The sequence below is a fragment of the Dichomitus squalens genome, assembly GCF_000275845.1.
Source record: "Dichomitus squalens LYAD-421 SS1 unplaced genomic scaffold DICSQscaffold_17, whole genome shotgun sequence".
NCBI classification, from domain to species: Eukaryota; Fungi; Basidiomycota; class Agaricomycetes; order Polyporales; family Polyporaceae; genus Dichomitus; species Dichomitus squalens.
Genome location: NW_006766899.1, coordinates 218,577 through 245,871, shown reverse-complemented (window position 1 = coordinate 245,871; position 27,295 = coordinate 218,577). Strand labels below are relative to the sequence as shown.

Here is a 27,295-nt window from a genome sequence, read left to right as displayed (position 1 = left end):
AGCGAGAGCAGCGGGATTGCGGCGGCCTTGCGGTCGCGTCGAGGAGTAACAATGTATAGGCGCCCATCAAGCGCGCGGCGAACAGAGCGAAGGGACGAGAATGATTGAGCACCAAGCTGCCCTCCTGCCTTAAGATTTGCTTCTCAACCTGCTTGTCACTCCTCCCCGTGCCTACCTTTCCGGCTGCAGCTTACTAACCCGTGAACAGCGGTTTAAACGTCAGTTCGTTCTCGACCGTCCCGTGGTGGATAGCCGGGGTTGGAACTCGAAATGGTGGGTCTTCCTCTTCTGTCCCCTCCAGGTGGCCTATGGTGGAATGGTGTGCGGGGGTCACTCTCCCGGAGCTGTGGAACTGCTATGGAGCATTGCGCTTGTACAGGCTCGTTATCTGCATCGTGCCGGACAACAAACTCGTGAACTTCCTATCTACCGCTAATATCGATTGGCTGATAATCAATAGCTCTTGACGAGGACGTCATGCAGCAGCTGTCGCTCAATACGCGTGTGTACCTAGTGTGGATACGTCAGTGCTGGAAGACCCAATAAATGCGGTGTCATTTGACCACCTTCGCTTCCGCGCCGCGTGCTTTGAGCTTGGGCCTTCATGTGATTCCATCGCGACATCTCGCCCTCAAGAGCATGAGGAATGCACATCCCAGCGCCATGTAGGGAGGGGCTGCCAATCTATGTCCGTAACGAGGATCCCGTACAAGGTTGCAAACCCCAGGAACTCGGTCGTGTCAACGCAGCCCTCCCGTCTACGTCGTCACTCGAATCCGTGTCCGTTCCACGCCCCGTCTGCCACGCGCTTCAGGCCGACCGCAATGTCGTTCGAGTCTGTCAAAGCAGGGACGGCATCGTCGTTGGCCAGCACGCCGACTCTGCCTTATCCAGCCCCGAGCCCGATGTCTTCAAGTTGCGCGGCTACTTGGCCATCGGCCCCGGCAAACCGCTGCTCCACTGCCTCTTCTCCCTCGAGCAACACGACCAGCGTGGCATCCTGCATCTCGTCGGCGAGCTTGACGCGCAAGCAGTGGTGCGACGGCGCCGCAAACTTTCACGCCGAGCACCAACGTGCGCTTCTTTCCCGCTCGGCCAAATGTTGCCGCTGGCGATAAGTACCACGGCGCGGAATACGTCCATTCCTCCGAACTAGGAACCTCCTCAACTTCCTCGACCGAGTCAAAGGCACATCGGCCAGGAGCCTCCACGCCAAACTGTCAGGCTGATACTTGGTTGTGATCGTGTGGTTCTCATTGGCAAGCGTGAACAAGTGAGTGGTCGGATGCCCCCCATCCGGATCTTGGAGTTCGGCCATTCGGCCATCGCCTTTGGCAACACAAGACCGCGATGGTCCTGTGTGGCTGACGGCGAGCGTCCTCTCATTGTGCTGCAGCACGCTCCAGGTGAAAGACGCAACCCATTCTGGGTTGGATGTCATTGCGACAGCACCAGTGGCAACAAGGGGAAGAGGTCAGGGGACTCGGGACCCCGGTTCGGCCCTGGTTCAATGCACACTCATCCGCTGTTCAAGGGATCAGCCCAAGTCGATACAAGGGGAGGCGCAAGCTGCGTTTCCTCGTTAAAACGAGGCGTTTCTGAACAGAAGTCTTCAAAAGACAGCGGGTGGTTGCCTCTTCCGGCCTCCCATTTTACATCGAGTTCTCTCCTGTCCAGACAACCCAGTGCCTGCCGTGGTGACCTTGGACCCCACACAATCTGCTACCGGAGATCTACGTGCTCCCGTGCATAGGGATGCAGCGACATGTTCCCTGAGCAACTACTTCTGTGTGAGGGCCTTCGCGGCCGTGTTACCTTGCTCTCCTTCCCTCCATAGGTCTAGCCGGTGCACAGAGAAGTTGACGCTCCCACGCGAAAAGTGACGTAGTGAGACCCTGCACGTCATACATGTACTAGACTACCACACCTGAACAAGGCTTGCCCCTAACTTCCCGGGGGGGGCTCACCACCGGAAATTGCTAGCCTTCGATTATAGCAAGCAGTCAGAACGCCCATGCGGGCTGTGGTCCCGTGGCGCTACGAACTGCTGGCGAGAATCAGGCGCAGTGTAGGTCGAGTGCGGGATACCTAAGAAAGTTGGGAATATCACACCCATTACTGCTCGGCCGAGTAAGGATCGAACTGTCTTGGTAGAAAAAGAAGTCCACACCACATCCTATTGAGTGCTCGGAGTGAGGATCGAACTCACGACCTCAGGATTACCCGCCGAAAGGCGGTCACACTTGCGTATGAGACCTGCGCTCTAACCAACTGAGCCATCCAAGCACATTGCCCAAACTCCGTTGTGGTTATATGTAATCATCATGATGGTAATGACCTTGGGTATCGCAACCAAAGTATTCCGTCGAGCTGCAATTATGTATGTGTACAAAGTCCAAAATACGCCGGGAGCAAAGTATAGGAAAATCCAGCCATCTGTCATCAATCATCAGTGAATAGACTCCAAGGGGCCGCGCTCCAGGTACAGGCTACACTCCCGAGCACCCAGTACCCAGCATTCAGCACTCCGGGCAAGCCCGACCTAACGCGCCACGGCACCCGCGCACGCATTCCGTACCCCCGCACCCTGCCGCAACCGCGAGCCTAGGCTCAGCACGAACAGCCCCCGCCCTCCGCCTCGTCCGGCTCCTGCCTCAGGTCGATGCTGCCCGGCATGTCCTCTCCCCTGCCCCCGCTCGCGCCCCCGGGCTTGCCGGAGCCGCCCTTGCGCGCGGCGCCGGTCTGCCAGAGCTCGGGGGTGTCCATAATGCGTTCGACAACGTCGCGGAAGGCCTCCTGGACGCCGACGGCGGTCTTGGCGGACGCCTCGACGAAGAGGGCGTCCATGCGCGCCGCGAAGGCTTGGCCTTCTGAGGCGGAGACTTGGCGTGAGTACTCCTGCGGGGCGGCAGAGCAGGTGAGTGGGCAGTAGCGGAGAGGGTGGGCACGTGCGGAGGGGCAGGTCAGACGGGTAGTGGGACGGTGATGGAGAACGGGGTGCGTGTGCATGTGGACAGGAGGCGCGGGGTGTAGGGACGGCGGATGGAGCGTGCGTGCATGTGGTTGATGTACGTAGAGAAACGAGAGAGGGCGGAGTTGGAGTGGTGAACAATTTAAGCTTGAATGCTCATGAGAGTGAACGGACAGACGCACCTTGTCGACCTTGTTCCCGACGATGATCTTGACGACCGAACTGGATACGTACGTCTCGAGCTCGGAGAACCACTTCGGGAGCGCGTCGAATGACTCGCGGTTCGCAACGTCGTAGACGAGGATGATGCCCTGTGCACCGCGGTAGTATGACGAGGTGATTGTCCGGAAACGTTCCTGGCCCGCCGTGTCCTGGAAGCGTGCCAGAACGAGGTATCCGATGAGAGCTGCGGACGAGGGACGGCTTCGGACGGACGCACCCATATGCTCAGTTTGACCTTCTTGCCCTTCACGTCCATCTTGTGTACCTGAAGCCAGGACGACGATGTGAGCACACAGCACACGACCTGACACAGCGGGGAGACTCGGTTGGTGAGACTCGGCGGAGAAGACGCACCCGGAAGTCGACACCTATCGTCGCACTGGACTCGTCCTCCGGCAACCACTGCTCGTCGGAGAACCGGAGAAGAAGGCTGCTCTTCCCTACAGAGGAGTTTCCGATGAGGAGGAGCTTGACGTTGATGGGCGCAGTCGCCTTGTCCTGCGATTGGGACATCGTTCTCGTCGTTGGTGGGGGGTTGTCGTAAGCGTGAAGCGTGCGTTAAGAGTACTGAAGCACTGAGAGCTATACAATATGAGAATCTGTGTTGTGTGGATTTTCCGAATTGAAGGAAGATATGGACTGATTGGGGAGGGGAAATTGGGTTGCCTGAGTGAAATGGAGCAGAGTGGGTCGTGGTCCGCGATACGACGTCGAGCAGTATCTCGGCGCGATCGTGCAGGGAGAAGAAGCCGTGTTATACGTCTACAATGGCCGCCGATGTCTAGTGAAGGAGGAAGACGGTCTGGAGGAAGGAGGGACGAAAGATCTGGGAGAGTGGCTGGAGAGGCGTAGCGGGCAACGGTGGCACGGCTGAGGCGGCCCAAATCAACGCGTCCTACGCACGCACGCCCAGAGCGCGTGATATCATCGCACTTGCTCTTCTAACACACTTTCAAAGAGGCATCCATCGTTGTCCTCAACATAGGAAAAGAAACATGTGTACATATGCCTATTGAAACAGCTCCGGTTGAGGCAATCCAGCCACAAATATACATACACAAGACATATTGCTTGACATGTGCGTAAATGGCTCGGTCGGTTCAAGCGGAGGTCTCATTCGTGAGTAGCGCATGTCAAGCCGCGTTTTTGGAATGGTGGCCTTTTGGTACGGTCGACAGCAGCGCTGGTTCCGGCAGCCTGGCCGTTCCAATAGTGGTTCATTTGCTACTGAATGGAGATGACAAGCCCCGGGGGGAGTGGAATGGTAGCACATCGAAAGCTCGGAAGCAACTGATTGCAGACTGTGTCTAGTACAAGGGTTCTAGCTGCTTTTCGAGGTCCTACAGTGTCCGGAGCTAGTCCAAAAATAAGATCGAGGCAGAGAGTCCGGAGAGCATATGACGTCGCAGATTCCCCATGTCGCGTCCAGACGTATGTCTTAGCACTGCAGATCACCGTGGGTAGCACAGCAAGCATCACGAGCGCCGCAGTTGAGTGCCAATCGGACCGCTCACCACACGTCTGGAAATGGCACCTGACAAGCATACCGCACAGGTACAGCTACCGTACCTGTGTTGTCTCTGGGTTGTGGAAGATTCCACAATGTCCTATATCCGAGGAGTCTGCCAGTGGCGCAACGCCGCGTTTGATCTTGAATACGGTGAACGCAAGTTTCGCTTCAAAGCCTGGACCTCTTCCACAGGAGACGAGTTCGACCCTACGATTGCGGGCATTCCGCATTGAGCCAGTGCACGTCGGGTGACCACCTGTACACCTCGTGTCCTACTGCCACCGGTCTGGGTATACATCAGTGACTACAGTTCCCTAATGCGACGGATGGTGACATACCAGAGGGTCGCGCGAAGCCATCATCGACGCTGCTGGACACCTCGTGTGCTGACGCCACCGGTCTGGGTACACACCGGTGACAACGCCGGTCCCTAATGCGACGGATGGTGAGATGCCGGAGGGTTACGCGAATACATCATTGACACTCCCGTTCCCGATGAAAGAGTAAACAGGGTACAAACATAACGTGTATATGTACGCACGAAACGTGTGGCTAAATGGACCAGGTTCGCTGACCTACCAACACATCTCCAGCCTCTCTTCATATTCTTGCCATGTCTTCTCTGCCGGACGGTGATTATTTCATAATTAACCGTGCGCTCGGTTATACGGGCGCAAAGCTTGCCATTACCTTCAACGGAGTCAACCAGTATGCCGCTGTCGAGCCTCTGGCCTCTCCGCCTATCCAGACCCAGATCGTAGGTGGTTTTGGCCATTCTCGAGTTTCTATGCGGTTGAGCTTGGTATCCCTTCTACCGCCAGTGGACTATCAAGGTCTCCCGAGACAAAAAGACCTTTTCCGTGACACCCAAGGGAGCCAGCACCGATGAAGCTGGCTGGGGCTCACAGGGCAGCGTTAGAGTCCTCCCTGCTGGCGGCTACGTCTGGTCCTTCCAGGACAACGGAGACGGGATCATGTACGTGGCCGGAATCTGTCTCCACTCAAACACGAACACCTGCTGAGGATATTGTGATAGCATCCAAGATGGTGGGCTCACCGTATACTGGTTCGTCGGCCAGGCCGAGCCGGGCCAGAGGGTAAGATCTAGCAGTACCATGTCAGACAGACAAACCATCGAGCCACTCCACAGGTCCAGATCGGGGATGATAAGGGCCAGCCTGGCCATCGCTGGGTCCTCGAGAAGGCTTGAATGACTTGCGGGCGTCCCGCGAAGAGCCATAGCAAAGGGAATGTACAGTAGGATAGAAGACGTCATCTCCGTAGCAAAACGATTGAGATGTCGCTTCTGGTCTCCCTCTAGCTTCGATATATGCAAGGCGGGCGAAAGTTAGGACCTGAAATAGCGCCAACCCGGACAATTTCAATGTCTAGACCGTGCATCAGATATGTATGACAACGATAACCACCTTACAAGCAGAAAGGGTGCAGAGCAGAGGAAGCTGACTCGAAGCTATCGCATTACATGGAGGTCAGCGCACGAGACGATGGGGGTAGCGAAAAAAGGCACCTTAGGGGCGCTTATATGCAAGCCGGATAGTCATAGACCAGTGAAACGGCAATGCATGCGAACACAAGGGAAGCTCTTCCAATGATCCAGGATGACCAATTGATCATCCACCAGGACGCAAGATTACCAATGTCTGTATATCCCGTAAATGTAGTGATATAGTACAAGAAGATCCAACCGAACCAATCATCTAGAAGTACAACGCACACTCCCACAGCGCCTCGTCGTCGTCCGCCGCCCACCTATCTGTCCGTGTCTAGAATGTCCAGACTACACTGACAGTAATCTCGCGGAAAACCAGACAGACAGTGGGACACCGCACGCTCAATCGGGACACATGTCGCGGGGGAGGCCAGCTCAGAACGGCCAACGCCACGAGTACGGCGTCGAGTGTTGGACCACCCATGCGAGCCATGGCCAGTCATCATCGTCGCCGTCGTCATCGCCATCACCGGGAGCGGGCTCCTCGGGCGGCGGGACGTCAGACGAACACTCGGCGGGTACACGGACACCCTGTCATATAGAAAAAACCAGTCAGCAATGTCTCTCAGCCTGATCATGTGATCTCGGAACTCACGTTAGTGCGCACTCCTCCACCCCACGGGGTACGGCCCTCGACCTTAGCGTCAACGCCAAGACCACGGGATGCGAAGCCCTCCCAGAGCTCGCAGAAGTTCTCGCCCCCAGTGAGCGTCTTGTCCGCGGCGATGATCGCATCGCGCGCGTCGAAGAACGACGGGCGGCAAGGCTGCAGCTTCATCCCGTCGAGCACGAGCTGCACAACGAGCGAGTTACCGTGCTTCGGCACAAGCGGCTTCGGCTTGCCTTGCGCATCGTACTCGCGCGCACGATAGAAGTCACCCTCGGGGATCGTGCCATCGTCGAGAGGCTTGGGCGGGAAGAGGTCGTCGACGAAGCCGTGCTTAGCGATCAGGCGATTCGAGACGACCCAGAGGATCTGCGCCCAGACCTCGCCGATTGCGTGCACGCCCCAGTAGCCGGGCTTGTCAAGCGTCTTGTACGTCGACGGATTGACGGTCTCGTCGAGCGAATAAGGGTAGTTGCGGATGCCCTTCTCCTGGTTCGCCGCCCACGAGCCCATCGCGTAGTCCGAGTAATTCCTGTTGCTGCGGATCGTTGTGGCCAAGAAGTCTGTTGAGATTGCGTCAGCGATAACATTGAGGGTCCTAAGATACGTCATCACTTACCACCCCAGCCCTCGCCCATGCCTCCAGACTCACCCCAACCAAGACAGCCGGAGTTGGCGGGTCCACCGGTAAGACGCGTGCTCAGACCGTGCGACAGCTCGTGGATGACGATGCCAGCCTCGAGGTCGCCATCACGGTACGGGTTCGCGGTGTTCCACAAGTACATCCTGCAGCGACCGTTCTGACCGTCAGGCGGCGTCATGAAGTTTGCGTTGTTGTAGCCCGAGCCGTCTTGAGCGTTCGCAATTACGGCGTCGTTCTCCTGGCCCCCACGACCGAAGTTGTGCTGCTGGAAGTTACCCGCGACCTCGTTGAAGCCGTAGCGGTAGTACAGGTCGTGCACGAGGTTAGAGGTGTAGAACAGCTGCGTGACGGTCGCGTTGATGTACTTCTGAGCCTCCTCGAGCGCGTCGTCGGTCGGAGTCGCCTTGGGGTTGTACTTGAAATCGAACACCTTGTTCGCACCCGCATCGGGGCGGTAGTTGTTCACCCAATTGTTGCGACCCTCCCAGTCCTCGTGCGCGAAGACGTTGTTGCCCCACGTCGTAGTCGTGTTCCGGATCTTGGACGAATCCTTGAGGCGAAGGTGCGACGACTCGGGATCGTTCGCGTATGGGAGCGCGTGCCATCCCAGAGGGGAAGCAAGCGTGTCAAAGTTCTCCTTCTGGATAGAGCGTTCGCCGACAGAAGGGTCATTGATTCCCCACGCGAACACATTGTACGTCGCACCCTCGCTGCCCTTGGGAGGAACAGGTGCCATGGGAACAGGCGAGTCGGACGCCCAGTCAACGACGGAAATGATGCGGTGAGGCGTCTCAGCAGAGACAGCGGCCTCATACCAGTTGTCCTTCATCTCGACCTCGAACTTCCAGACGAGCTGGAGTGAAGTCGCATCACCGTTCGGAACCTGGACAAAGGCAAGACGACCCTTGACGGGGTTGACCGCATCGGGGACGTTGTCGACGGTGAATGTAGGGGGATGATCGCCAGCGAGGTGGTGCTCGAAAGTAACACGCATGTCAGAAATGTACTTGCCGGTGTTGCCGAGCATCTCCGCACTGAGCTCCTCATTTGGGGTGGCAGCGATCATGAACTGAAGGAGCGCACGGGTCACATCGCCTGACGCGGCATCCTCGGCGTTGGCGAAGTCAGGAGACTCCGACATGAAGTCCGGGAGGTTGACGAACTGGCAGTTCCAGTCGTACAAGTTGCCGAGCTGGGTGAGGGCATCGCGGTCGACGCCGTGCTGCGGCTTGGAGCCGTCGATATGCTGCAGCTGGTCGGCGATCTCGCGCTCCAGAGACTGACAGTACTCGGAGTGCGGGTCGACGTCACGCTGGAAGGCCTGGGCTCCGGCCTCCTTGGGACGGAAGAAAGAGTCGCCGTACGAGAGGACGACACCGTCCTTGACGTTGAGGTTGATGTCACCGTCGGCGACCTCGATGCCATTCACGTACTGACGAACGTAGACGTGGGTAACACCGGTGGCCTGGTCAGTGTACGAATCCTTGCGGATCTGGTATGAGCCACCGGGGATGTCGCGAACGAGGTCCTCGACAAAGGTACGCGCCACCTCGTAGGGGTCGTCGGAACGGAGGAGGCTGGTGTGGTATACGGGGTTGGTGTGGTAGGTGGCATGAGGGAGAACAGGGCCAAAGCTGAGGGTCTTACGACGAGAGACAGGGTGTGAGTCATGAGCAAGCACGCCAGCTAGGCCGGCGGCGGCAATAGCAGCGACGAACAAACGGCGCATGCTGACTGAAGGAAAGGATTGCGGTCGGAGGGTGGTTGTTGAAGATGCTCCCCGACGATGAAGGGGGGGAGATGATGGTTGGGGAGGAAGGAGGGGCTGCGCGTCCGACGGCCTTCTTATCCTGCAGTCCCCGCACGCGACGCTGGCCACCCAAATATGGCCCCTAGAGCGCCCGATTGGGGTACGCAATCCGCTCTTCACACGCCCTTCACAGCGACGTACCCCACGCTCTGCCGACTCGGAGACCCGCGTCCATCGCGATCGCCATCCTAGGCCGGTACTCGACCTGCGCTTTGCGTAACGCACACAGCATATGGACACCGAGAACATCGTTCAATGAACATTCTGCTTAGTGCAAATCGCCGTCGGAGTGCTGCAGCAGATCCACACAAGCTGGCTTCTCCGAGACTTGGCCGCCGTCCCTGTGCGGTCGCATTGCACATGGTTGCTGCTGTGCCCCTCTTATCGTCCAGCAACCCTGATATGGCAGCGCTCGGCCGTGGTCGCCAGATAACGTCGACGCCGGCGTGCGTATTAGGCAAGCTGTGCCATTTCCATAACATATGGCGTGTATCACACGAGCCGGGGCACCTGTCTTTGCAACCCCACAATCTCCCAGCACCCTGCTTTAGACTGCAATTGGGGCTGTGTCAAGCATAGGCATGCATGATAGCTTTACTTTCAACTTGAAGGATGTCATGTTGTGCAGTACGCATCTCCTGGTCGCATGTGGCAGAACCCACTGATATGGCAGGGCCATGATAGTTCCCGTGCTGCAACAATTATCCTTGAGCCATGACATCAGAAACACAGCACCGTCGATCATTATACTAGCATCATATAATAATGGTGACTTAATGGCTCAGTTGGTTAGAGCGCAGGTCTCATACTCTGAGGTCGTGGGTTCGATCCTTGCCTGAGCACACGACTTCATGCCAGGTTTGCTTCGCTTTTCCTGGAAAGAACAACCAGCCGCAGACCTTGCCCAGTTTCCACTATCATCGACAGAACGATGGCGATATAAAACGCGGGCGGCGGTATGTACGTGTAGTGAGTCTTGTTTTGGAAGCTGTCTGCTGCCGTGTGATTGGAAAGCCTCATAGCAACACTACTCAACTCATCCTGGCTGCGACGATTTCGATGCAGTATCGCTTGGCCACCTGGCACCGGCCTGACAGCTCGCGTTCCTAGCATCACGACGTAAGTTTCTTGGCGATGAAACCCAGCTAGCTTACTTGGCAAGGGAAGTCCGCACGAAATTATATTTCCAGGGGACAATACGCAACTATCCTTCAAGACCGATGCCCAGCCTCGCCCCTATTACCCAAGCTCTTCCGGAACCCGTCTCTCCAGGCTATGAGTGGGTGCCATCTCAGACCATGGAGCAAGAAGAGCAAAGTCCAGCCGAACCGAGCCTTTCGGAGGTCACCCTCGTCGAGGTGACGCTCCTCGGCGACCTCGTGCGCATCCTCAGCGAGACGACGGCGCACCAGCGCGCACTCGCTGAACAAGAAAGGCTCGCGAACGCGCATCGCGCGGCCCTCATAAAGGTGCAGAGGGAAGCTGCAAAGCATCACGCGGCGCTGGCGGAGCAGCAGAGGATAGCGAATGCGGTTGCGATCCGAAGGTGCGCCCGTCTTTCGGTCTCTCAGGGTGGGCGAGGGGGGCGTACGTCGGAATGCTGAGGGCATATGGCTCTTGAAGCGAGCTGCGCATGTATAACAGCTCGGCATCGCATTGGCAGGCCCTGCCTCTGCTGGACGGGGAGCCCTTGCCCGCCGACGTGGATTTTCCAAGAGACTTCTGGCACCTCAAGAGGATGGAGGGTGGGGCATAACTCTCTGCTATAGTGACGATTAGATGCTGATCATGGGTTGTAGAAGACGCGGTTCGACGTCTGGCAGTTCTGTACGGGGTCGGCGACGAGGAAAGCGACGTGGAGAATATGAGGGCGAATATCGGGCTATATCTGACGGGAAGACGGTCTTGAGGAGTACTTAGTCCCGAAGGTTTACAATTGGCGGGGCACAGGCACGAGGTCCCAGCCCCCCTAATACATCGCTGACTCGGATATACCATATACATTCGTTCCTGGTCAATGTTACTAATACATATACATGCTTGCATTTCTAGTTTGCAATGTGACGCCTCGGCTTCTGCAGACTCTCAGGGTACAAGCTGGAGAGCATGGTCAAAGTCGGCGATAATGTCCGCGATGTTCTCAATCCCAACGGACACCTACGCACCGGCGATCAGCATCCTCAAGCACATCCCTAGACGACACCACGCAGAATTGCACGCACCCGAATCAGATCCGGGGTGACCCCCGACTGCAGCTGCTCCTCCGCGCTCAGCTGCTGGTGCGTCGTCGTTGCGGAGTGGATGACGAGTGTCTTCGCGTCCCCCACGTTCGCGAGGTTGCTCGCGAGCTTCATCGCGTCCACGACTGCCGCCCCGACCTGCGGGTCCCCGCCCCTGATCCCGAAGTTGAGCATCCCCCCGAATGCGCCCGGGCGCAGTAGCCGCAGCGCCTGCGCGTGGCTCGGGTGCGACGCGAGCCCGAGGTACGACACCCACGCGACCTTGGGGTGCGTCTCGAGCCAGCGCGCGAGCGCGAGCGCGTTGTCCGCGTGCCGCTGCGCGCGCAGGCTCAGCGTCTCGCACCCGAGGAGGAGCAGAAACGCGGGGAAGGGGTCCATGCACGGCCCGAGGTCGCGCATCACGTCCAGCCGGCACTTGACCGCGAAGACGGCGTCCCCGAAGCGCTCCGTGAACACCATGCCGTGGTACCCGTCTGCGGGCTCAGTGAACTCGGGGAATTTGCCTGACGCGGCCCAGTCGAACTTGCCTGCGCGCGCACGCGCGGTGGGATGGGGATCGACGTTAGTGAAGAGAATGCTGGAGGCGTGGAAGATGAGACGTACCGCCGTCGATGACGACGCCCCCGAGGACGGTGCCGTGCCCGCCGATCCACTTAGTCGCGCTGTGAGTGATGATGTCCGCCCCGTGGTCGAACGGGCGGACGAGGTAGCCGCCCATGCCGAAGGTGTTGTCGACGAGCAGCGGGATGCCGTTGTCGTGCGCGAGCTTGGCGAGCTCGGGTAGAGGCGCGACGGTGTTCTTAGGGTTGCCGATGCTCTCGACGTAGATGCCCTTCGTCTTGTCGTCGATCTGGGCGGCGAAGGCGGCAGGGTCTTCGCTCTCGACGAACTTCATGGTGATGTCGAACTTTCTCATGAAAACTGGGATTGGAAGACATCAGCGTTAGTACGTGGTGTATCAGGGAAGGATTTACCTTTGAACTGGTTGTATGTCTTCGCATAGGGTATAATCAGCATGCATACACGGTAGTTGAATTGCTCTCGTTCGGACTTACTCCACCATACAAGTACGATCTGTAAGAGGATTTCAAATGAATGCTGCATGTACCTGACTAGTGTGAGATACTTACGAGGTGACGATGTTATCTCCTGCACGGGCGATAGCGGCAATGGCCATGAACTGTGCTGCATGACCACTTGCGGTAGCGACAGCGGCGATGCCGCCTTCCATTGCGGCCATGCGTCTCTCAAAAACGGCCTGTGCAGAGGTCAGTCGAGGCTATCAGTGGCCGAGACGTGACATACCACAGTGGGGTTACCCATGCGACCGTAGATGTTACCTGTCGTCCTTCACGGAATGTGAGTGCTGGGAGGGCACAGTCCGACAGCGGTCCACGACATACCGTAGACCGAATAGGTCTGCGCCATGCTAAGTAAGATACAAATGAGTTTTATTAGAGACTTGTATAGCGGTGCAGAAGAGAAGTGAGACGAACCTGGGAGTCCTTGAAGACGAAGCTAGTGCTCGCATAGATCGGGGGAGCACGAGCCCTCTGCGCAGCGTCGGGCTCGTATCCTGCGTGGAGCTGGATGGTTTCGAACTCGGGCTCTCTGAAGAAGGCGTTGAGCGGACACAAACAGGGACTCCGAGTCTGCGTCGCTCACCTGTAAAAGGGGTTCTCTGGCTTGGGTGGAATCATGTTGAGGTCGATGCTGGGACCTGCTCGAGCTTTGCAGCAACTTTATAGGCGATTGTACTCCTCCCTTGCGACAACGGAGCCCCGCCGTCCATGCGTGCTCGTGCGGTCTTGGTCGGATCCGCTGTGAGCTTCGTTGCACGCAATTGTTAGGGGCGGGCAGCTGACGTGCGAGAGAGAGGCAATGGGTCTCCAAGCATCCACCACAGCCTTTTCGGATTCCACAGAGTATCTGTACGGAGCTCATGAGAACGGTCTCCGATAGCAGATGGTCGTCGGAAGCGAACGAAGAGGTAATGAAAGCACCTCGCCTGTCCAATCGCGCGATTGCGCAGGCCGTCCCACAGCGTCTTCAGTCATCTTGCGATGAGATTATGCGGCCCCTAAGACACATGGATTGCCAGAAGCTGCAAGCAAGCATGGTCATGCACTTCGCCTGTCTTGTTGTCTGAGCCTTGATGTGGGGTCGGATCGAGCGTTTCGTCGGAGGTCGCGGAAGGTTTGGGAAGGAAGATGATTCAGCTTTCTTTGGTTATTGTGCTCGACGCGTCCTAGAAGATGAAGAAGGCACGGAGCGTCAACAATCGAAGGGACGCTACATTGGTTGGGAACCCTTGGTGGCTAATATTAGACCACCTATCTCACGCCCTTGTAAGTCCCTCCCAGGATTGCAGGACGACAGCTTGAGTAGTAAGGAGTGTGTAGGCAAGATGGTACATCGAAGGGAACCGCTGTCTCCGCCATAATCCTTCTCGAGGCTCCCAGGCTAGAATGCCGCATGATGCCGCAAGTTCAAGTTTCCCCAATCTTACAGGTCCTGTCTAGCGTGGTAGCTGCTGCAAACAACTTCGGTCATGCAGCATTAGTAGCTAGATAGGAGACATCCCCGCCGCATTCTGTCGATTCATCGTGCGGTGCTGCGTGTCGGAAAGGGGCGAAGCAAGTGCACTCTCGTGCTCATCTAAGATATATCTCGCAATAAATCCACCGTGTCAACGGGATTTGAATGTTGAAAGCTCAATTAGCAGCCTCTGGTGTGAAGTCGAGGACGCGCCCGTGAGCTATGCAACACGTCGCAGCTAAGGCGTGCTTACTTGTAGAAATGACTGGTCGCGATAGGTAGTCGCAGTGAAGGGTGTACGACACTGGGCACTCATGGACGCCGCGGCAGACCAATTCCAGGCGGTATGGCGTTCGTTCAGATCACGCAGCATGCAGACATGCGGATAGTAGGGATAACACGGGCGAGCCAGAAGAGTAGGGACAACATAGAACGGTTCATGGGATCCGTCAAAGATGCACTAAGACAGTCAAAGACGTACTGGGCCCACAGCGAGAATATGCCGGCATGATGTCCCTGGCAGTGAGACGTTGGGACAGAGCAGTGACGGCTGGAACGGGTTGCTGACGTAAGATTGGCCCTGTCACCGCGTTATTTGGCACGTGCCCTCCGCCAAGGCGTGACTCTCCGGTCGGCGCTCAGCGATGATTTGGCTGGGGACCTGAGGTGTATTTTTGTATAGGCTCAGTCCCCTTCCCCAAAATGAAAAATATAAAACCAAAAAATCCAAAGAGAATGGTACTCGCTACAACTATCTGGTTCTTGATTTCTTGATTTTGCTCCCATTGTCGAGCCTATACGAATTTCGGGCTTTTCCCCGCCAAAGCGTGACACTTACAGCACGTGATGCCATAGGTTGTGCACCGGGTCAATCTCACGGCGGGCAAAGCGCCAGGCTCCAAGCAGGGAAATCTGTGCAGCATTTATAGGCAATGCAACCTGGCCCTAGCATTTCCAGTGGGCCTTTGTATCCCTCTTTGTCATTTGGGTAATCTTATGGGCACGTTGCATCGCCCGTATGTTCAGCGTAGATTTCTTCACCTGGACCATCGCGCTTTGCCTGCCGTGTCTTGATGAATTTCCGGAAAAATAATTAGAAGTGATGAGAGTGATATTCGAACCCATGCACTCATATTCAGACCTTCGAATCCCATTCCCTTAGTCTGGCGCCTTAGAACGCTCGGATATTTCACCATAAAAACTTGTGGTTAAACAATCTTATATAACTTGGAGAATGCAAAGACCATGACCATAGGTGATTGTACATGAGCCCGATGCATTATCCCGTTCCACAATCCAGAATTACGATGAGCGCAGACGCCTCCAGCAGATCATGGATCAGGCAGACATACTGTCTGTCAGTTGAGAACACCATGAGGCCACAAGGGCCTTGAGTGAGCCAAGGCGTGAAGCAAGAGCGTTCCACGACGTGTTATGCTCAGGTGGATAGTCACTAGTTCAGTTTGTACAGGCAGGTATCGGCCCCCGGAGTCAGATTATATGCAGGCGATTGTAGTCACCCGTCTTGCATACGTACACAGATCCAAAGCAATACGTGTTCGGGGAGATATACAGCGAGTGCGCACAGACGAGCTGCCGATCGCTCAAATGGTACTGGGACAAGGATAGTATAAGAGATGCCAGACATAGACGGTGGAATTCCAAAATAGTTGCGAATCGTGAAACACAGCGTTCTTCATGGGTCGTGTGCTACGCACGAGGCGCCTACATCGCATTGTGGCAAGCATGATACCTTTGAACCTACTCACGCCTTCGATCTCGCCCACTTTGCAGCGTCCCCATGACCGTGCGCCTTGAACTGGTCGACCACCTTCTTCGCAACCTTCTCTTGCCCTTGACCGAGACTGGAGAACGTGACGGGCAGCTCGAACTTCATCTTGCCTATCACCACCCAGACCTTGTGCTTCTTCTCGCCCGGTTGGTCCTTCGGCATCTCGTGACACCATTGCGGGGTAGGCAATTGGTGCTCATTGCAATAATCTGCACAAGAGCCGATCCAAGCCATAGGCCAACGTCAGCATGACCAGCTCCTGCAAAGCGCACAACAGACCGAGCAGACGGCGATCGGAGTCTTGAAGCAAAGGTACGAGAAGGAATGACGTACCATAGAGTGCCGAAACGTTCGTCTTGGGCGTAGACTGAATCGAAACGACCTTGCCTGGAGCCTTGGGTTTAGTAGGCCAAGCAGAGAGGGGATCGGCGGGATAGAATGGTTTCGGGACAGGAGGCGATGGTTGAGCCTGAGGAGGTCGGTCCGGCTTGACCTGCGCTGGTATCGGGGGGAGAGGTGGAGGGGGAGTAGGTGGAGGCTGAGGTACTGGCGGAGGCAGCGTCTCAGGACCCAAAAGGACGGAGGGCGCATTGACCATTGATGTTGTCACGGGCGGTGGAGGAGGCACGACGGGATACGGCTGATACACCGGAACCGGGGCAGGGCTGAACGCAGTGAGATATCCATGGGCATTCGGATACTGTAGCTGAGGATGATGTATGGGTGCAGGAGTCGCAGGAACAGCAGGCACCGCAGGTGGAGGGTATGTAGTAGCATTGGGTGACATTGCGTTGTATGGCGGGAGTGGGGGAGGCGGGGCGGGATTCTGATACGGGATAGGGATTGGCTGAGCATGAAGCACCGCTCCATAGGACCCAGGTGGGCCGGGCTGGGCCCCTTGCGAGACTACACCACCCTCTGGGTATGTATACGGAGGAGAGTACGAGAGTTGGCTTGACGGCATCGTACCGCTTGCGTATGTCGCTGAAGGAGGAACAATGGCTTGCGTGGAACGGGAAGGGTCGGAGACACTAGGTCCGAACTTATATTGGCGGGGAGAGAAATGACTACCCGGTCCGCCAAGTCCAGAAGCGTTATGATAATTGTGTTTCCAATTCTCTTCCTTGGCAGATCGGGTGACCTGCCCGTTGACGTATAACGGCCTGCCAGTAGACTGTTGAATCGGATAGCCACCACCTGGTGGACTATGCGCCTGGCTTCGACTAAAGCCTTGGCCCTGACGGCCCGTTGAACTAGGCTGAGACCCGCCGAGACCGTACCCAGGATCCGCTGGAAAGCTCACCCCAGTACGCAGCCTCTTGTTCTGCCAAGTCCCAGAAGGAGCACCACCGACAACGTTGCGAGTCGACCATTCCTCGCCGCCGTTCCCATAATTACCGTTGCTGTTACTGCCAGATTCCCAGTTCTTTCGCTTTCTACTCGCGAAGTGCTGCTCCTGCTGAGCGGCGTAAGGAACGTAACCAAGCGGCGGCGTATTGCCATGCCAGCGCAAGAAATCGATGACACCTTCCTGCACAGCGTGATGCACGACCGCGAGCCTCGCGTCATTCCTGCTGCAGTACTCAGCAGGCACCGTGTACCGCCGCACCTGCTGAGGACCCGCGTTCGGAGCGAGCTCAATTGTCATCGTCGCGCCGCATGCTACATACGTAGCGTCCAGACACTCGCTCAGCTAACGGACCAATGGCGAGGCGGAGGAAAGCAAAGCCGACTGACCGTCTAACTCCTGATCGTACTCGATCCCAGGCTGCATCCCAGGCCCCCGCACCTTGCGGTACTCCGCATTCAGCAGTGGCAGCAGGACCGAGGATACGTGCCTGCGCACCGCAGGAGGCAGCTTGTCCTTGACCGCCTGACCTACGCCGCGGATGTACTCGCCCACGCCTTCAGACATAGCAAGCAGACATACCGCCGCCTTCGCCTCGTTGCGCTTCGCAAATCGCGCGTCCACCAGATACGACTTGACCGCCCCCGGACACTCGAGACGCAGCAGGCACCCGTGGACTTGCCCCGACGTCTCATGAGATCCGGAACGAAAGCAGCTGAATACTAGGAGCGCACTCACAATTGTACCGTGGGTCGACGGTGTAGACGAACTTCGGGACGATCTTTCCACCTCGCGCGGATTGGATGGTGGTGTTGAGCCAGGCAGGGCCATTGATGTCCACAGCTGTGCGACCGGCGACCGGTTCTGGAAAGGGTTGCGGAAGCGATTCGAAGAATTGTTCAAGGCTGAGCGCAGTGGACGAATCCACCTCATCGACGTCCATATCGGTGTCAGAAGCTGTCCAGCTCTTGATGAAATCGATGGCACCCTCAGCAAGGGCTGCTTCGGCGCAAGCCTTCTTGGCTTCCGCTGCACTGTTGTAGACGGTGCTGACCGAATAGACCCGGCAGTCGCGCCGGCTCAGGCGAATACGGAGAGCGCATCCCTGGGCTGTTGATCGTTCGATTCAGCTGTCGTATTCGTGCGAGGTCCGAGACCACCACACGCACTTTTCCCAAATTTCGGCTCGCTGATCATCAGCCAGTGAGGCTTCACACGACCACTTGCCCATTCAAGGCAGCATTGCTCAATCGCTTTCACCGAGTCATCCATTTCGAGAGCGGTACCGGGGGTTTCGAACGCGGACGCTAAAGAAGATCCTCCCTTCGGCTCTCCACCAATGAATTCGAGAGCGCCGCTCTGGATAGCGAGCGTGCACACGCTGGCCTTCGCGTCGTATTTCCTACTCATAACTGTAGGAGAAGTATATGTACGTGTAGCACCGTCAGGTCGGATTAGGGTCAGCGTACAACGCTTGCCTATTCAGACTGAATAGTGAGTGATATGCATCCGGGAAAGAATTCGTCAACGTACCGTGACTGATTGGGTCCTCTTCAAAGTCGAATTTGACCGCCTGCGTGTTTCCGAACGCCTGCTGGCATGCTTGGTGGATCTTTGCTACTGCCTTCGGGATCGTCGGCTCGAGCTGTTGTGCTGCTGGTGGATGTGGTGGTAGGCTGGAAGTGCTCGGGAGCAACGCGAGCAGGTCAAGGTCGTTGAGGTAGTGTGAAAGGGGAATGGCTCCGTTCCTGAGGTGCGCCTCGGAGACTTGCGCAAATACAGCAGGGTCGACGTCCATGGCAGTAGGAGTGTGAAGGGAGGTCGAGCTTGGGGCAACGAGAGCCATGTCCAGAATGACCTGTATCCCTATGATTAGAAATAAGTAAAAGGCAGTATATATCACATCCTAGAACGCCCTCGACATCGCCTCAGACAGCAGTAACCACCGATACGCCGCAGTGACACGTTGCAGCTGCACACATTCATCATAGTACTGTTGGTTTCAATCGGCATACCCGGCAGAAGGTCATTATAGACATCTGCTGTTCATGGCCACTGGGCATACATACACGTGTATGAGCCGTGAGGTGTAGCTAGACGGCATCTCAGCATCACGGCATGCAAGGGCTCCTTCCCAGTTGTGGTGACACAAGTTCTGATTGTATGCGATAGGAACCGTTGCAAGGCGGGGAAGAGCGCCAGGCTTCAAGCAGCGAGATTCGTGCGGCATTTACAGGCCACGCAACCTGACACTAGCATTTCCTGTGGGCTTTTGTGTCCCTCGCTGTAATTTGGGAAATCCTTATGGCACGTTGCGTGGCCGGCAGATCAAGCATAGAAATCCTCATCTGGACCATTGCGCTTTGCCTGCTGCGTTGGCGGAATGAGCCCCGCTTGGAACGCCTGCCTAACGAAGAGATGTCCGATCACGTAGCAAGTCTGGCTTTCCCGTTTCCCTGTGGCGCGCATAGGCACATGACAGGTGATATAAAGCCTGCGTTTCACGCGGAGGGATTCAAGCTCTGTTGCTCTCACGGCGGGCAAAGCGCCAGGCTCCAAGCAGGGAAACTGTGCGACAATTATGGGGCAACGCAACCTGACCCTAGCATTTCCAGTGCGCCTTTGTACCCCTCTTTGTGATTTGGAAAATCTTATGGGCACGTTGCATCGCCCGTATATTTAGCATAGATTTCCTCACCTGGACCGTCGCGCTTTGCCTGCCGTGTCTTCGTATAGAGTTCCGCCTACACCAGCATAACGTTACTTGTGAGTTGCCAAAGCTGGACTGGAGCTGTTGCACGCCGCTGCTTGCATGCGGACGCATACCGGACCGCGAAGAGACATGAGACATGCACGGAAGACTCACCAGTTGCACGCTATGCCCTCGTCCTTCCTTGGTACCCTCGAGGTAAAGAGATGGTTTAGCAGAGGATGTGGTCGGAGAAAGAGGTTGCACTGGCAGGACGATGCACACAGAACAGGTGGTCGGCTTCTGCCGATCAAAGACGCCCATAATGTGGTCGCGATTGCCCCTTATTGCATACCCTGCCTCAACGACGCCCACAGCTCATAAATTGTTATAGCTACCCCTGCTTGTTGACTGGCTTGTTGATTGTGCGTGCATGATCCCAACCGCACATGGTTCTTCCGCCATCACTTGAACTTCAAGGCCTACTCGCATTGGGTGAGAACTTTCCTATCGAAGCTTGCAGAAGACGGAAAATCGGAGTAGTGGGTGTGGGCAGGAGGTGATGGGACTCGACAACGCGGAAGGCGGGCAGCGAGTCGCAGCAAATCCGGGGCTTCAAACTGGGGTTTTTGCTGGGTGTGATCGTGCACTCCACGTACGTGGCCTTCGTTGTCGCAGCTAGCAGCTCGCTTTTTGTACGTTCCTAAGTGACAAGGCATCCTACCAACGTATGGTCCTGGTCTATAGATGGCTAGCCTTCGAACAAGTTCCCCGATCTCCCTGACTCCGACGCCCCTTCAGAATTTGCAAGAACCGTGCTGCTAGCTGAGTTTAGCAACACGTTTCTACACACCATCATGCTGTACACGGACATCGACTTGCATTCGGCGCCCCAGTGTCTGGAGCATCGATCCACATGAGGCGCAGATGAGTCTTCCGGTCCAGCCTTCTGCTCGCTTCCGAAGGCTCTTCATCCCAAATTTCTTCGATGCCCATGACCTTGTATACCGCGTGTCCCATCTACGTACCCCTTCCGTTGTACGGATAGATAGACCCCCCGCGGTGTCGAACGGGTGCAGTTCTAGTGCCTCTACTTTTGACTTTCCGCGATGTTGTTTTGGGATGGATCCCGCGCAGTAGTACTCCGCCATCGCATTTGCGTTCTCATGGTGTCGCGATGAGCCACAGGTGGCTCGATTGCGTGATTTCACGAGCGTGTCACGTCGAACAGGGGCCCGCGCACCTGAACGGTACAGTATAAAGTGGGACTTGGCGTCGAACGTCCGTCGAGGCCCTTCTATTCGAACGCCATGTCGACGAATAAGTTCTACAAGTAAGTGCAACCCGTACAAGATGCGGAGCTGGCCTCCAGAGCATGATCAGAGGGGGCGTAGAACTGACGATCGATGGCGCCGATGGCGCCGATAACGCAGAGAGCCCGAGTTCGAGACTCTCCAGCTGCACGCTGGCCAGGAGCCCGACCCGACGACGAATGCAAGGGCTCCACCTATCTACGCCAGCACGAGTTTCGTGTTCAACAATTCGCAGGTGAGCGAGTCGATTTCCTTCCGCAGCATCATTGATGACTAACATTTCACTAGCACGGAGCTGATCTATTTGGTTTGAGGTCCGCTTTCTGCCTATTCACATCGTACACCTATCGGCATTTAAACAAGCTTATAGGGCTCTAGGGAACATCTATTCTCGCATAGGCAACCCAACAGTGGTAGGACCGCCTCAAATGAGAGCACGCGATATCGGGTTGCTCACCCATTTTGACAGGATGTGTTTGAGAAGCGTATCGCCGCACTAGAAGGAGGAGCGGCTGCTGTCGCGGCCTCCAGTGGCCAATCTGCGCAGTTCATGGCGATTACCGCCATCGCAAAGGCCGGCGACAACATTGTGTCGACGTACGTGATGACCGGAACGTGCTCACTTTTCCGCGGGCATTGACGACACGATGCTCAGCTCCTATCTGTACGGTGGAGTAAGTGACATTCATAGCGAAAAGAAGCGACGGAGATGCAGCACTGACGTTCTCGATCGCATGGAAGACTTACAACCAGTTTAAAGGTAATCAACGGTGCTTACTGTCCATGGTTCACGCGCCTGAATTTGTCTCCTTGGTCTCTCAGTATACCTGAAGCGGTTCCAGATCGGCATCAAGTTCGTTGAGAGCTCAGATCCTGCCGCTTATGCAGCTGCTATCGACGAGAATACAAAGGCGATTTATGTAGAATCCATCGGCAACCCGAAGTACAACGTTGCGCCCCTTCCCGAACTCGCAAAGGTAAGTCTCATTTTAGTCCGCCTCGCTGAGATACCGAGTGTTTAAATGTGAAACACAGGTTGCTCATGACCACGGTATTCCCTTGATCGTCGACAACACATTCGGAATGGGAGGTGAGCGGAACTAGTAGTCCACGGTCTCTTCCGAAGCGCTCATTTTCCGTTGAAGGCTACCTCGTCCGCCCGATTGAGCACGGTGCCGACATCGTCGTTCACAGCGCAACGAAGTGGATCGGCGGGCACGGTACGACCATCGCTGGCGTCGTCGTGGACTCCGGTATTGTGGCATTCGTGGTTCTCGATGCGTCCTCCGACTAACGTTACTCCAGGCAAGTTCGATTGGGCTAAGTCAGGCCGTTTCCCGGACTTCACGGAGCCCTCAGAGGGCTACCACGGCCTGAAGTTCAGCGAGACGTTCGGCCCCGTCGCGTTCGCGGTGAAGGTCCGCGTCGAGGTCCTTCGCGACCTCGGCTCGGCGCTCAACCCGTTTGGCGCGTTCCTCCTTTTGCAAGGTCTCGAAACGCTCTCGCTGCGCGCGCAGCGGCATTCCGACAACGCCCTCCTCCTTGCTCAGTGCGTTGCTTGCTCCTCCCTCCCTCCTCCCTGATTGCTTTCATCTCTGACTAACGCCGCCGCCACCATCACCAACGCGATCCGTCGACATGCGGCAGGTGGCTGGAGAAACACCCCAAGATCGCCTGGGTGTCGTACCTTGGGCTGCCCTCGCACGCGTTCCACAAGGAGGCGCTGCGGCTCTTCCGGCCCAACGCGTTTGGGGGCACGCTGAGCTTCGGCATCAAGGGCAACGATGCTAAGGTCGGGAGTGAGGTCGTCGACCGCCTCAAACTCGCGAGCAACCTCGCGAACGTCGGCGACGCGAAGACCCTCGTCATCCATCCTGCGACGACAACGCATCAGCAGCTTTCGGACGCGGAGCAGCTCGCGTCGGGCGTCACGCCAGACCTCATTCGGGTGAGTTCTTCGTTGCGACGTTTCCGGTCTCCGAGGATTGCGGCTCAACGTAGGTGCAGGTATCTGTTGGAATCGAGAATATCGCGGATATCATTGCGGACTTTGAGCATGCCCTCAAGGCCGTCCCTTGATTACTCTTGGAACCGGTTGAGGCCCGTGACATGCACTGAGGACGTAAACGAGTGACGATATTCAAACAGAGAGAACGATCGAGTGTACTAACATCACTGTATATCTTCTTATATACCAAAGAAACCTCCACTAAATCGTCAACCGTCCAGATGACGCGGAATTTCTCTTTCAATATTACTAGCTCTCGCGAGGTCTATACATCAGATCTGCAGACGCCTTAGACGTGACTACTTTTAAACGCATTGTCTTTCTTCAGCCTACCTCAGGCTATGGTATCACCGTCTGTGTCTCGCGAAGTGGGGCTTGACGTGGAGATCTTTCTATCCCTCTCGCCCCTTGGGCGTGCGTTCCCCCCTACTCCTCTGGTCAAGTCGACATGTACGAGCAGAGCCCCCAATCCCCCAGAAGAGGACGTCTATCTTGGCTAAATTTTAAGCATGAATAGCGATTGCGTTCGGTCTCGCAGAGGGACACTTGCGACTACTGGTCCTGTGAATTGGACTCGTAGTACTGCTGCCTACCTCGACTGTTCATGCGACTGTACGTGTCATCCTTTCTACTTTCCCGAACTTGCACAAAGGTGGACTTTTTTTGATTATGCAGCACAATTTCCTCACCCTCGATGTCTTTCCTCTTCGATAGGCAACCGGTGAGCTCTTATCTCCTCTTTACGGGACAATGTGCTGATCCGCGCATTGTCCAGTCGTGCAATCTCCTGTCCCCTCTCAGATATACTACGGTCGTTCCATTGAGTTGGTCCTCCTCAGGCTGCTCGCACAAACATCACCCATAGTGAGAAAGCACTCCTGCGGTCAGCCCTCGCATAGATGTTGAATTCGAGTAAGCATTTGATTATGAAGCATGGTTCACCGTAGTATAAGAAAACCGTCTGTGAATCCGCCGCCCAAGCCCTTGCCGCTTCGCATGCCATACTCGAGGATATATGGGAGGGCGCTCCCTTGAGTCCTCCATGGTACTCTCGCTCAATAGCTAGATGGATATAGTCGAAGGGCTGCATCCTGCCGTGACGAGATCGTATTGGAAGACAGTGAAAGGATCCTTACCCTGACGGTTGCGCGCGCAAAGGTCTTGCATTCCAGATTTGCCGGTGTCCTGACCATACGAGTCTCATAGTGTCACAAGACTAGAGTTCGGCAGAGACTGCATCTCGTCCGTCAATTGTGATCGCCTTCCGAGTCGTCCCGTGTCGCACCGAGAACATGCATGGCTCCGGAGCTGGCCAGGATTCTCGTACGTCCCAAAACTCTGCTCAATCCGAACTACACTGTGATAAGATATAGCTTATCTGAGGACGAATCGAGCTTGTTGTTCAGTGGACGAACGGATCTTCGCACATACTAATACATCGTGGCTCAACAGTGTTCTAGGCATGATAGCGTAAACGTACATTGCCACTGACCTGTCGAGACTTCCCCAGTACCTACATATCATATCCCATTGCGTCCGATACCACCCAATTTCCCCTCGATTTCTGTAGGAGGGTATCAAATGGTGTTCGCAATGAGTTCTTGCATCCAGGGGAGCGATCACCTCCGCACTCACCTGCTGACCCCCTTCCAAGATGCCTTCCCAGTAGCCTAACTGAGATTCCGCCGCTCGCTCAGTTATTGGCGAGCGAATACCCCACCTCCCCCACGCTCTCCTGCAGCCTCACGATCCTCTCCAACATCCTCCTCCCCCTCTCGTCCAACGTCTCCTTGAACCGCTCCTCCTTCATCCACCCCAGCCCGTGCTGCAGGATGTTCCGCGCGCGGCTCGGCCCGCCGCGCACCTCGCCCATGCACGCGTGCAGCGTGATGCGCTCCTCGCGCGCGTCGTACGTCGCGCAGTGCAAAATGTTGTTGTTGTAGAACACCGTCTCGCCCGGCTGCAGCGTCACGCGCACTGCCCTAGGCATGTCGAGCGGGTTCACGGGGGCTTCAAGCGTGGACGAGAGCGCGCGCTGCGCAGGCGTGCGCGGCACCTTGTGGGAGCCGGGGACGACGAATAGGCATGTGTCTTTGCGAAGTGCGCTATAGAGAGCGTAGGGTGGTCAGCGGAAGGATGGATATGGCTCATGACGGACTGACGTGTTCCATTGGACCTGTGCGCGCGAATATTACGATTAGTCTCAGTCACGAAATCCCAAAATCTGCGTTACAATCTATGGTTTCAGTGCGCGGACCCAAGATGAAGATCAAGCCGAACAAGACGTGCTACCCGAAAATATCGCGCGACTCCAGTGTCCGATATCCATCGAAGGAGAAACCCCGGGGCGTCAAGCCTCAGCTTCTAGTCGCACATATAATATAAATGTCATCTTGGCCAGTCGCGGTTGATCTTTTGCATCGGGTTACCCCCTTCTTCCTTCGCGAGCATTGCTAAATTGCACCTCTGATGACACATCGTGTACGCACACATTGTCTACGCTCTAACGAGAAACGAGAATTCATTGCACGAGATCAAGTAATCGGAACTTACTCCGTGATGCCAAACTCCGAGGGCCTCGCGTTCCTCGTCTTCACTCGCATTCTCGCGCACATCATCACGATGCCATCGAAGGGCAAATGAATGTGCCGTTGGGTTGATCAGGAGGTTGAATAACTCTACGGAAGTCCACAACAGCTCCTCAAACGTCTGCGCAGACAAGAGCTAGGGCGAGAGACTCACCCATCTGCAGATCCTCCGCCCTGCAGCCCAACAGCTCACAGACGGCACCCACCAACTCGTCACTGGTGTACCATCGCGCAAACGCATCCTCGCCCAGGTCCGGATGCATCACATGCTGTACGCCCCATGAGTCAGGATTGCTCTCGTCGTACGGTGGGAACTGCCGCCCGACTGTCCTCCGATGCGGCCAGGTGCCCTCGCGGGTTTTCGCGATTGCGCGTGCGCAAGCAGCCTCGAGCTCCGGTAGGAGAGAGGGTGAGATGAGCCCGGGGACGATCACGTAGCCCTGAGTGTCGTAGAGCTGCTTGAGGGCAGAGATGTCGTAGGAAGGCATCGCGTGCAGGTTCAGGTATGTGCTTAGACGAGTAATAGACTCGAATCTGTACGTAGAAAGGAAAGAGGGATATCGATTTGCCGTTTGCACAGTTGATGTCGCGGGCGTCTGTACAAGCGCTACGTCCGCGATATGTACTCGGCGTCACGGGTGATTTGTTCCGAAATTGACTTGCGGTGGCTGGAAAGTGGTTCCGAATCATCGTGGTACCATTTGAACAACAGTGTGTTGGCGTGCAAGCGCCGACGAAGTCTCGAGAACGTTGGGTTTCGTACCTGAGCGCCTGCGCCCACATGGCGAGCTTATCGCCCGCCACCATCAGTCGCGGGCGCTCCCCGTCGCTCACTTATACCGACGTTCGTGTCGACCAGTGCCTCAGTCTTTTCCCCACTGAGGCACTGATTACATTAGATCCTACCGTAGTCGGCTCGTAACCCCGTTAATAGGTTATGAGCCCTGCCGCTCACACACACCATGGCCGACATCCACAAGATTGTACCCGACCCCCTATCGCAAACCGAGGCCACTACGAGCTCGAAGATCCCGGCGCTCAACGAGGACGGCTCGAATTGGGTCCTATATAAGGCCCAGTTCTTAGCCGCCGTTTACGCGAAGGGCCTCCGGCGGTACCTCGAGGGTACGGAGCGCGTTCCGCAAGCGCCCACGGCTCCTGGTGTGGACTCCGACGCCGACGAACGGTACGAGACGGCGGTCGACAAGTGGCTGGGCAACCACTCGACCATCAAGACACTCCTTTTCCAGACGGTTCCCGAGTCCCTCAAGCTCGACATCGCCTCCAAGAGCCGTGCCAACGAGGCATGGGCGCTTGTATCTGCCAAGTATGACAACCAAGGCGACTTCGTTCAGGTCAACATCCTCAACCGCATGCACCAGCTCCAATGCGAGGAGGGAGGCGACCCCCGACCGGTCCTCACCCAGCTTGCGCGACTTCGCTCAGAGTACGCGACGGCCGGTGGTACGCTCTCGGACGAGCAGTACAAGGTCTTCATCCTCGGCA

At 56.4% G+C, this 27,295-nt stretch overlaps 9 protein-coding genes, 1 non-coding gene and 1 pseudogene across 11 annotated transcripts; 5 read left to right on the top strand and 6 right to left on the bottom strand.

Moving 5' to 3' along the window:
* Nucleotides 1-2,184: 2,184 nt before the first annotated feature.
* DICSQDRAFT_t93 lies at nt 2,185-2,286 on the bottom strand. The gene has a single exon. It is a non-coding gene; the product is annotated as a tRNA-Met (tRNA).
* A 29-nt stretch (nt 2,287-2,315) lies between these two features.
* On the bottom strand, nt 2,316-3,838 carry DICSQDRAFT_106913 (ras-domain-containing protein). The gene is made up of 4 exons (XM_007366319.1): nt 3,548-3,838; nt 3,411-3,458; nt 3,154-3,342; nt 2,316-2,898 (listed from the first exon to the last, which is right to left on the bottom strand). The coding sequence occupies exons 1-4, from the start codon at nt 3,704-3,706 to the stop codon at nt 2,611-2,613; spliced, it is 684 nt and encodes a 227-aa protein (XP_007366381.1). The 5' UTR covers nt 3,707-3,838; the 3' UTR covers nt 2,316-2,610.
* A 1,449-nt stretch (nt 3,839-5,287) lies between these two features.
* On the top strand, nt 5,288-6,127 carry DICSQDRAFT_137073 (uncharacterized protein). The gene is made up of 4 exons (XM_007366318.1): nt 5,288-5,460; nt 5,525-5,679; nt 5,740-5,800; nt 5,854-6,127. Exons 1-4 carry the CDS (start codon nt 5,317-5,319, stop codon nt 5,911-5,913), a joined length of 420 nt encoding a protein of 139 aa, XP_007366380.1. The 5' UTR covers nt 5,288-5,316; the 3' UTR covers nt 5,914-6,127.
* Nucleotides 6,128-6,588: 461 nt separating this feature from the next.
* On the bottom strand, nt 6,589-9,259 carry DICSQDRAFT_106906 (uncharacterized protein; the record flags this gene model as incomplete). The annotated part of the gene is made up of 3 exons (XM_007366317.1): nt 7,440-9,259; nt 6,809-7,383; nt 6,589-6,744 (listed from the first exon to the last, which is right to left on the bottom strand). Exons 1-3 carry the CDS (start codon nt 9,190-9,192, stop codon nt 6,589-6,591), a joined length of 2,484 nt encoding a protein of 827 aa, XP_007366379.1. The 5' UTR covers nt 9,193-9,259.
* A 784-nt stretch (nt 9,260-10,043) lies between these two features.
* Nucleotides 10,044-10,115, top strand: DICSQDRAFT_t97 (annotated as a pseudogene). Its single transcript has one exon. The product of its transcript is annotated as a tRNA-OTHER (tRNA).
* Nucleotides 10,116-10,493: 378 nt separating this feature from the next.
* DICSQDRAFT_170702 (uncharacterized protein) lies at nt 10,494-11,029 on the top strand (the record flags this gene model as incomplete). Its single annotated transcript, XM_007366316.1, has 2 exons — nt 10,494-10,819; nt 10,897-11,029. The coding sequence occupies 2 exons, from the start codon at nt 10,494-10,496 to the stop codon at nt 11,027-11,029; spliced, it is 459 nt and encodes a 152-aa protein (XP_007366378.1).
* Nucleotides 11,030-11,358: 329 nt separating this feature from the next.
* DICSQDRAFT_170701 (O-acetylhomoserine ami) lies at nt 11,359-13,213 on the bottom strand (the record flags this gene model as incomplete). Its single annotated transcript, XM_007366315.1, has 10 exons — nt 11,359-11,430; nt 11,496-12,040; nt 12,117-12,434; nt 12,488-12,506; nt 12,569-12,587; nt 12,644-12,771; nt 12,819-12,853; nt 12,917-12,932; nt 13,010-13,124; nt 13,179-13,213. The coding sequence occupies 10 exons, from the start codon at nt 13,211-13,213 to the stop codon at nt 11,359-11,361; spliced, it is 1,302 nt and encodes a 433-aa protein (XP_007366377.1).
* A 2,444-nt stretch (nt 13,214-15,657) lies between these two features.
* On the bottom strand, nt 15,658-19,037 carry DICSQDRAFT_181084 (uncharacterized protein; the record flags this gene model as incomplete). The annotated part of the gene is made up of 7 exons (XM_007366314.1): nt 15,658-16,052; nt 16,177-17,505; nt 17,581-17,868; nt 17,930-18,301; nt 18,361-18,603; nt 18,661-18,669; nt 18,725-19,037. 7 exons carry the CDS (start codon nt 19,035-19,037, stop codon nt 15,817-15,819), a joined length of 2,790 nt encoding a protein of 929 aa, XP_007366376.1. The 3' UTR covers nt 15,658-15,816.
* Nucleotides 19,038-21,170: 2,133 nt separating this feature from the next.
* Nucleotides 21,171-23,412, top strand: DICSQDRAFT_87317 (O-acetylhomoserine ami). The gene is made up of 13 exons (XM_007366313.1): nt 21,171-21,213; nt 21,314-21,428; nt 21,482-21,507; nt 21,564-21,606; nt 21,663-21,790; nt 21,849-21,867; nt 21,935-21,953; nt 22,016-22,170; nt 22,229-22,283; nt 22,339-22,446; nt 22,499-22,742; nt 22,841-23,141; nt 23,201-23,412. Exons 1-13 carry the CDS (start codon nt 21,191-21,193, stop codon nt 23,270-23,272), a joined length of 1,308 nt encoding a protein of 435 aa, XP_007366375.1. The 5' UTR covers nt 21,171-21,190; the 3' UTR covers nt 23,273-23,412.
* A 1,258-nt stretch (nt 23,413-24,670) lies between these two features.
* DICSQDRAFT_87315 (uncharacterized protein) lies at nt 24,671-26,310 on the bottom strand. The gene is made up of 5 exons (XM_007366312.1): nt 25,944-26,310; nt 25,755-25,879; nt 25,364-25,377; nt 24,837-25,306; nt 24,671-24,765 (listed from the first exon to the last, which is right to left on the bottom strand). The coding sequence occupies exons 1-4, from the start codon at nt 26,275-26,277 to the stop codon at nt 24,895-24,897; spliced, it is 885 nt and encodes a 294-aa protein (XP_007366374.1). The 5' UTR covers nt 26,278-26,310; the 3' UTR covers nt 24,671-24,765; nt 24,837-24,894.
* A 441-nt stretch (nt 26,311-26,751) lies between these two features.
* On the top strand, nt 26,752-27,291 carry DICSQDRAFT_62026 (uncharacterized protein; the record flags this gene model as incomplete). The annotated part of the gene is made up of 1 exon (XM_007366311.1): nt 26,752-27,291. A coding segment is annotated over one exon (540 nt), but the record flags the coding sequence as incomplete, so codon positions are not given.
* Nucleotides 27,292-27,295: the final 4 nt, after the last annotated feature.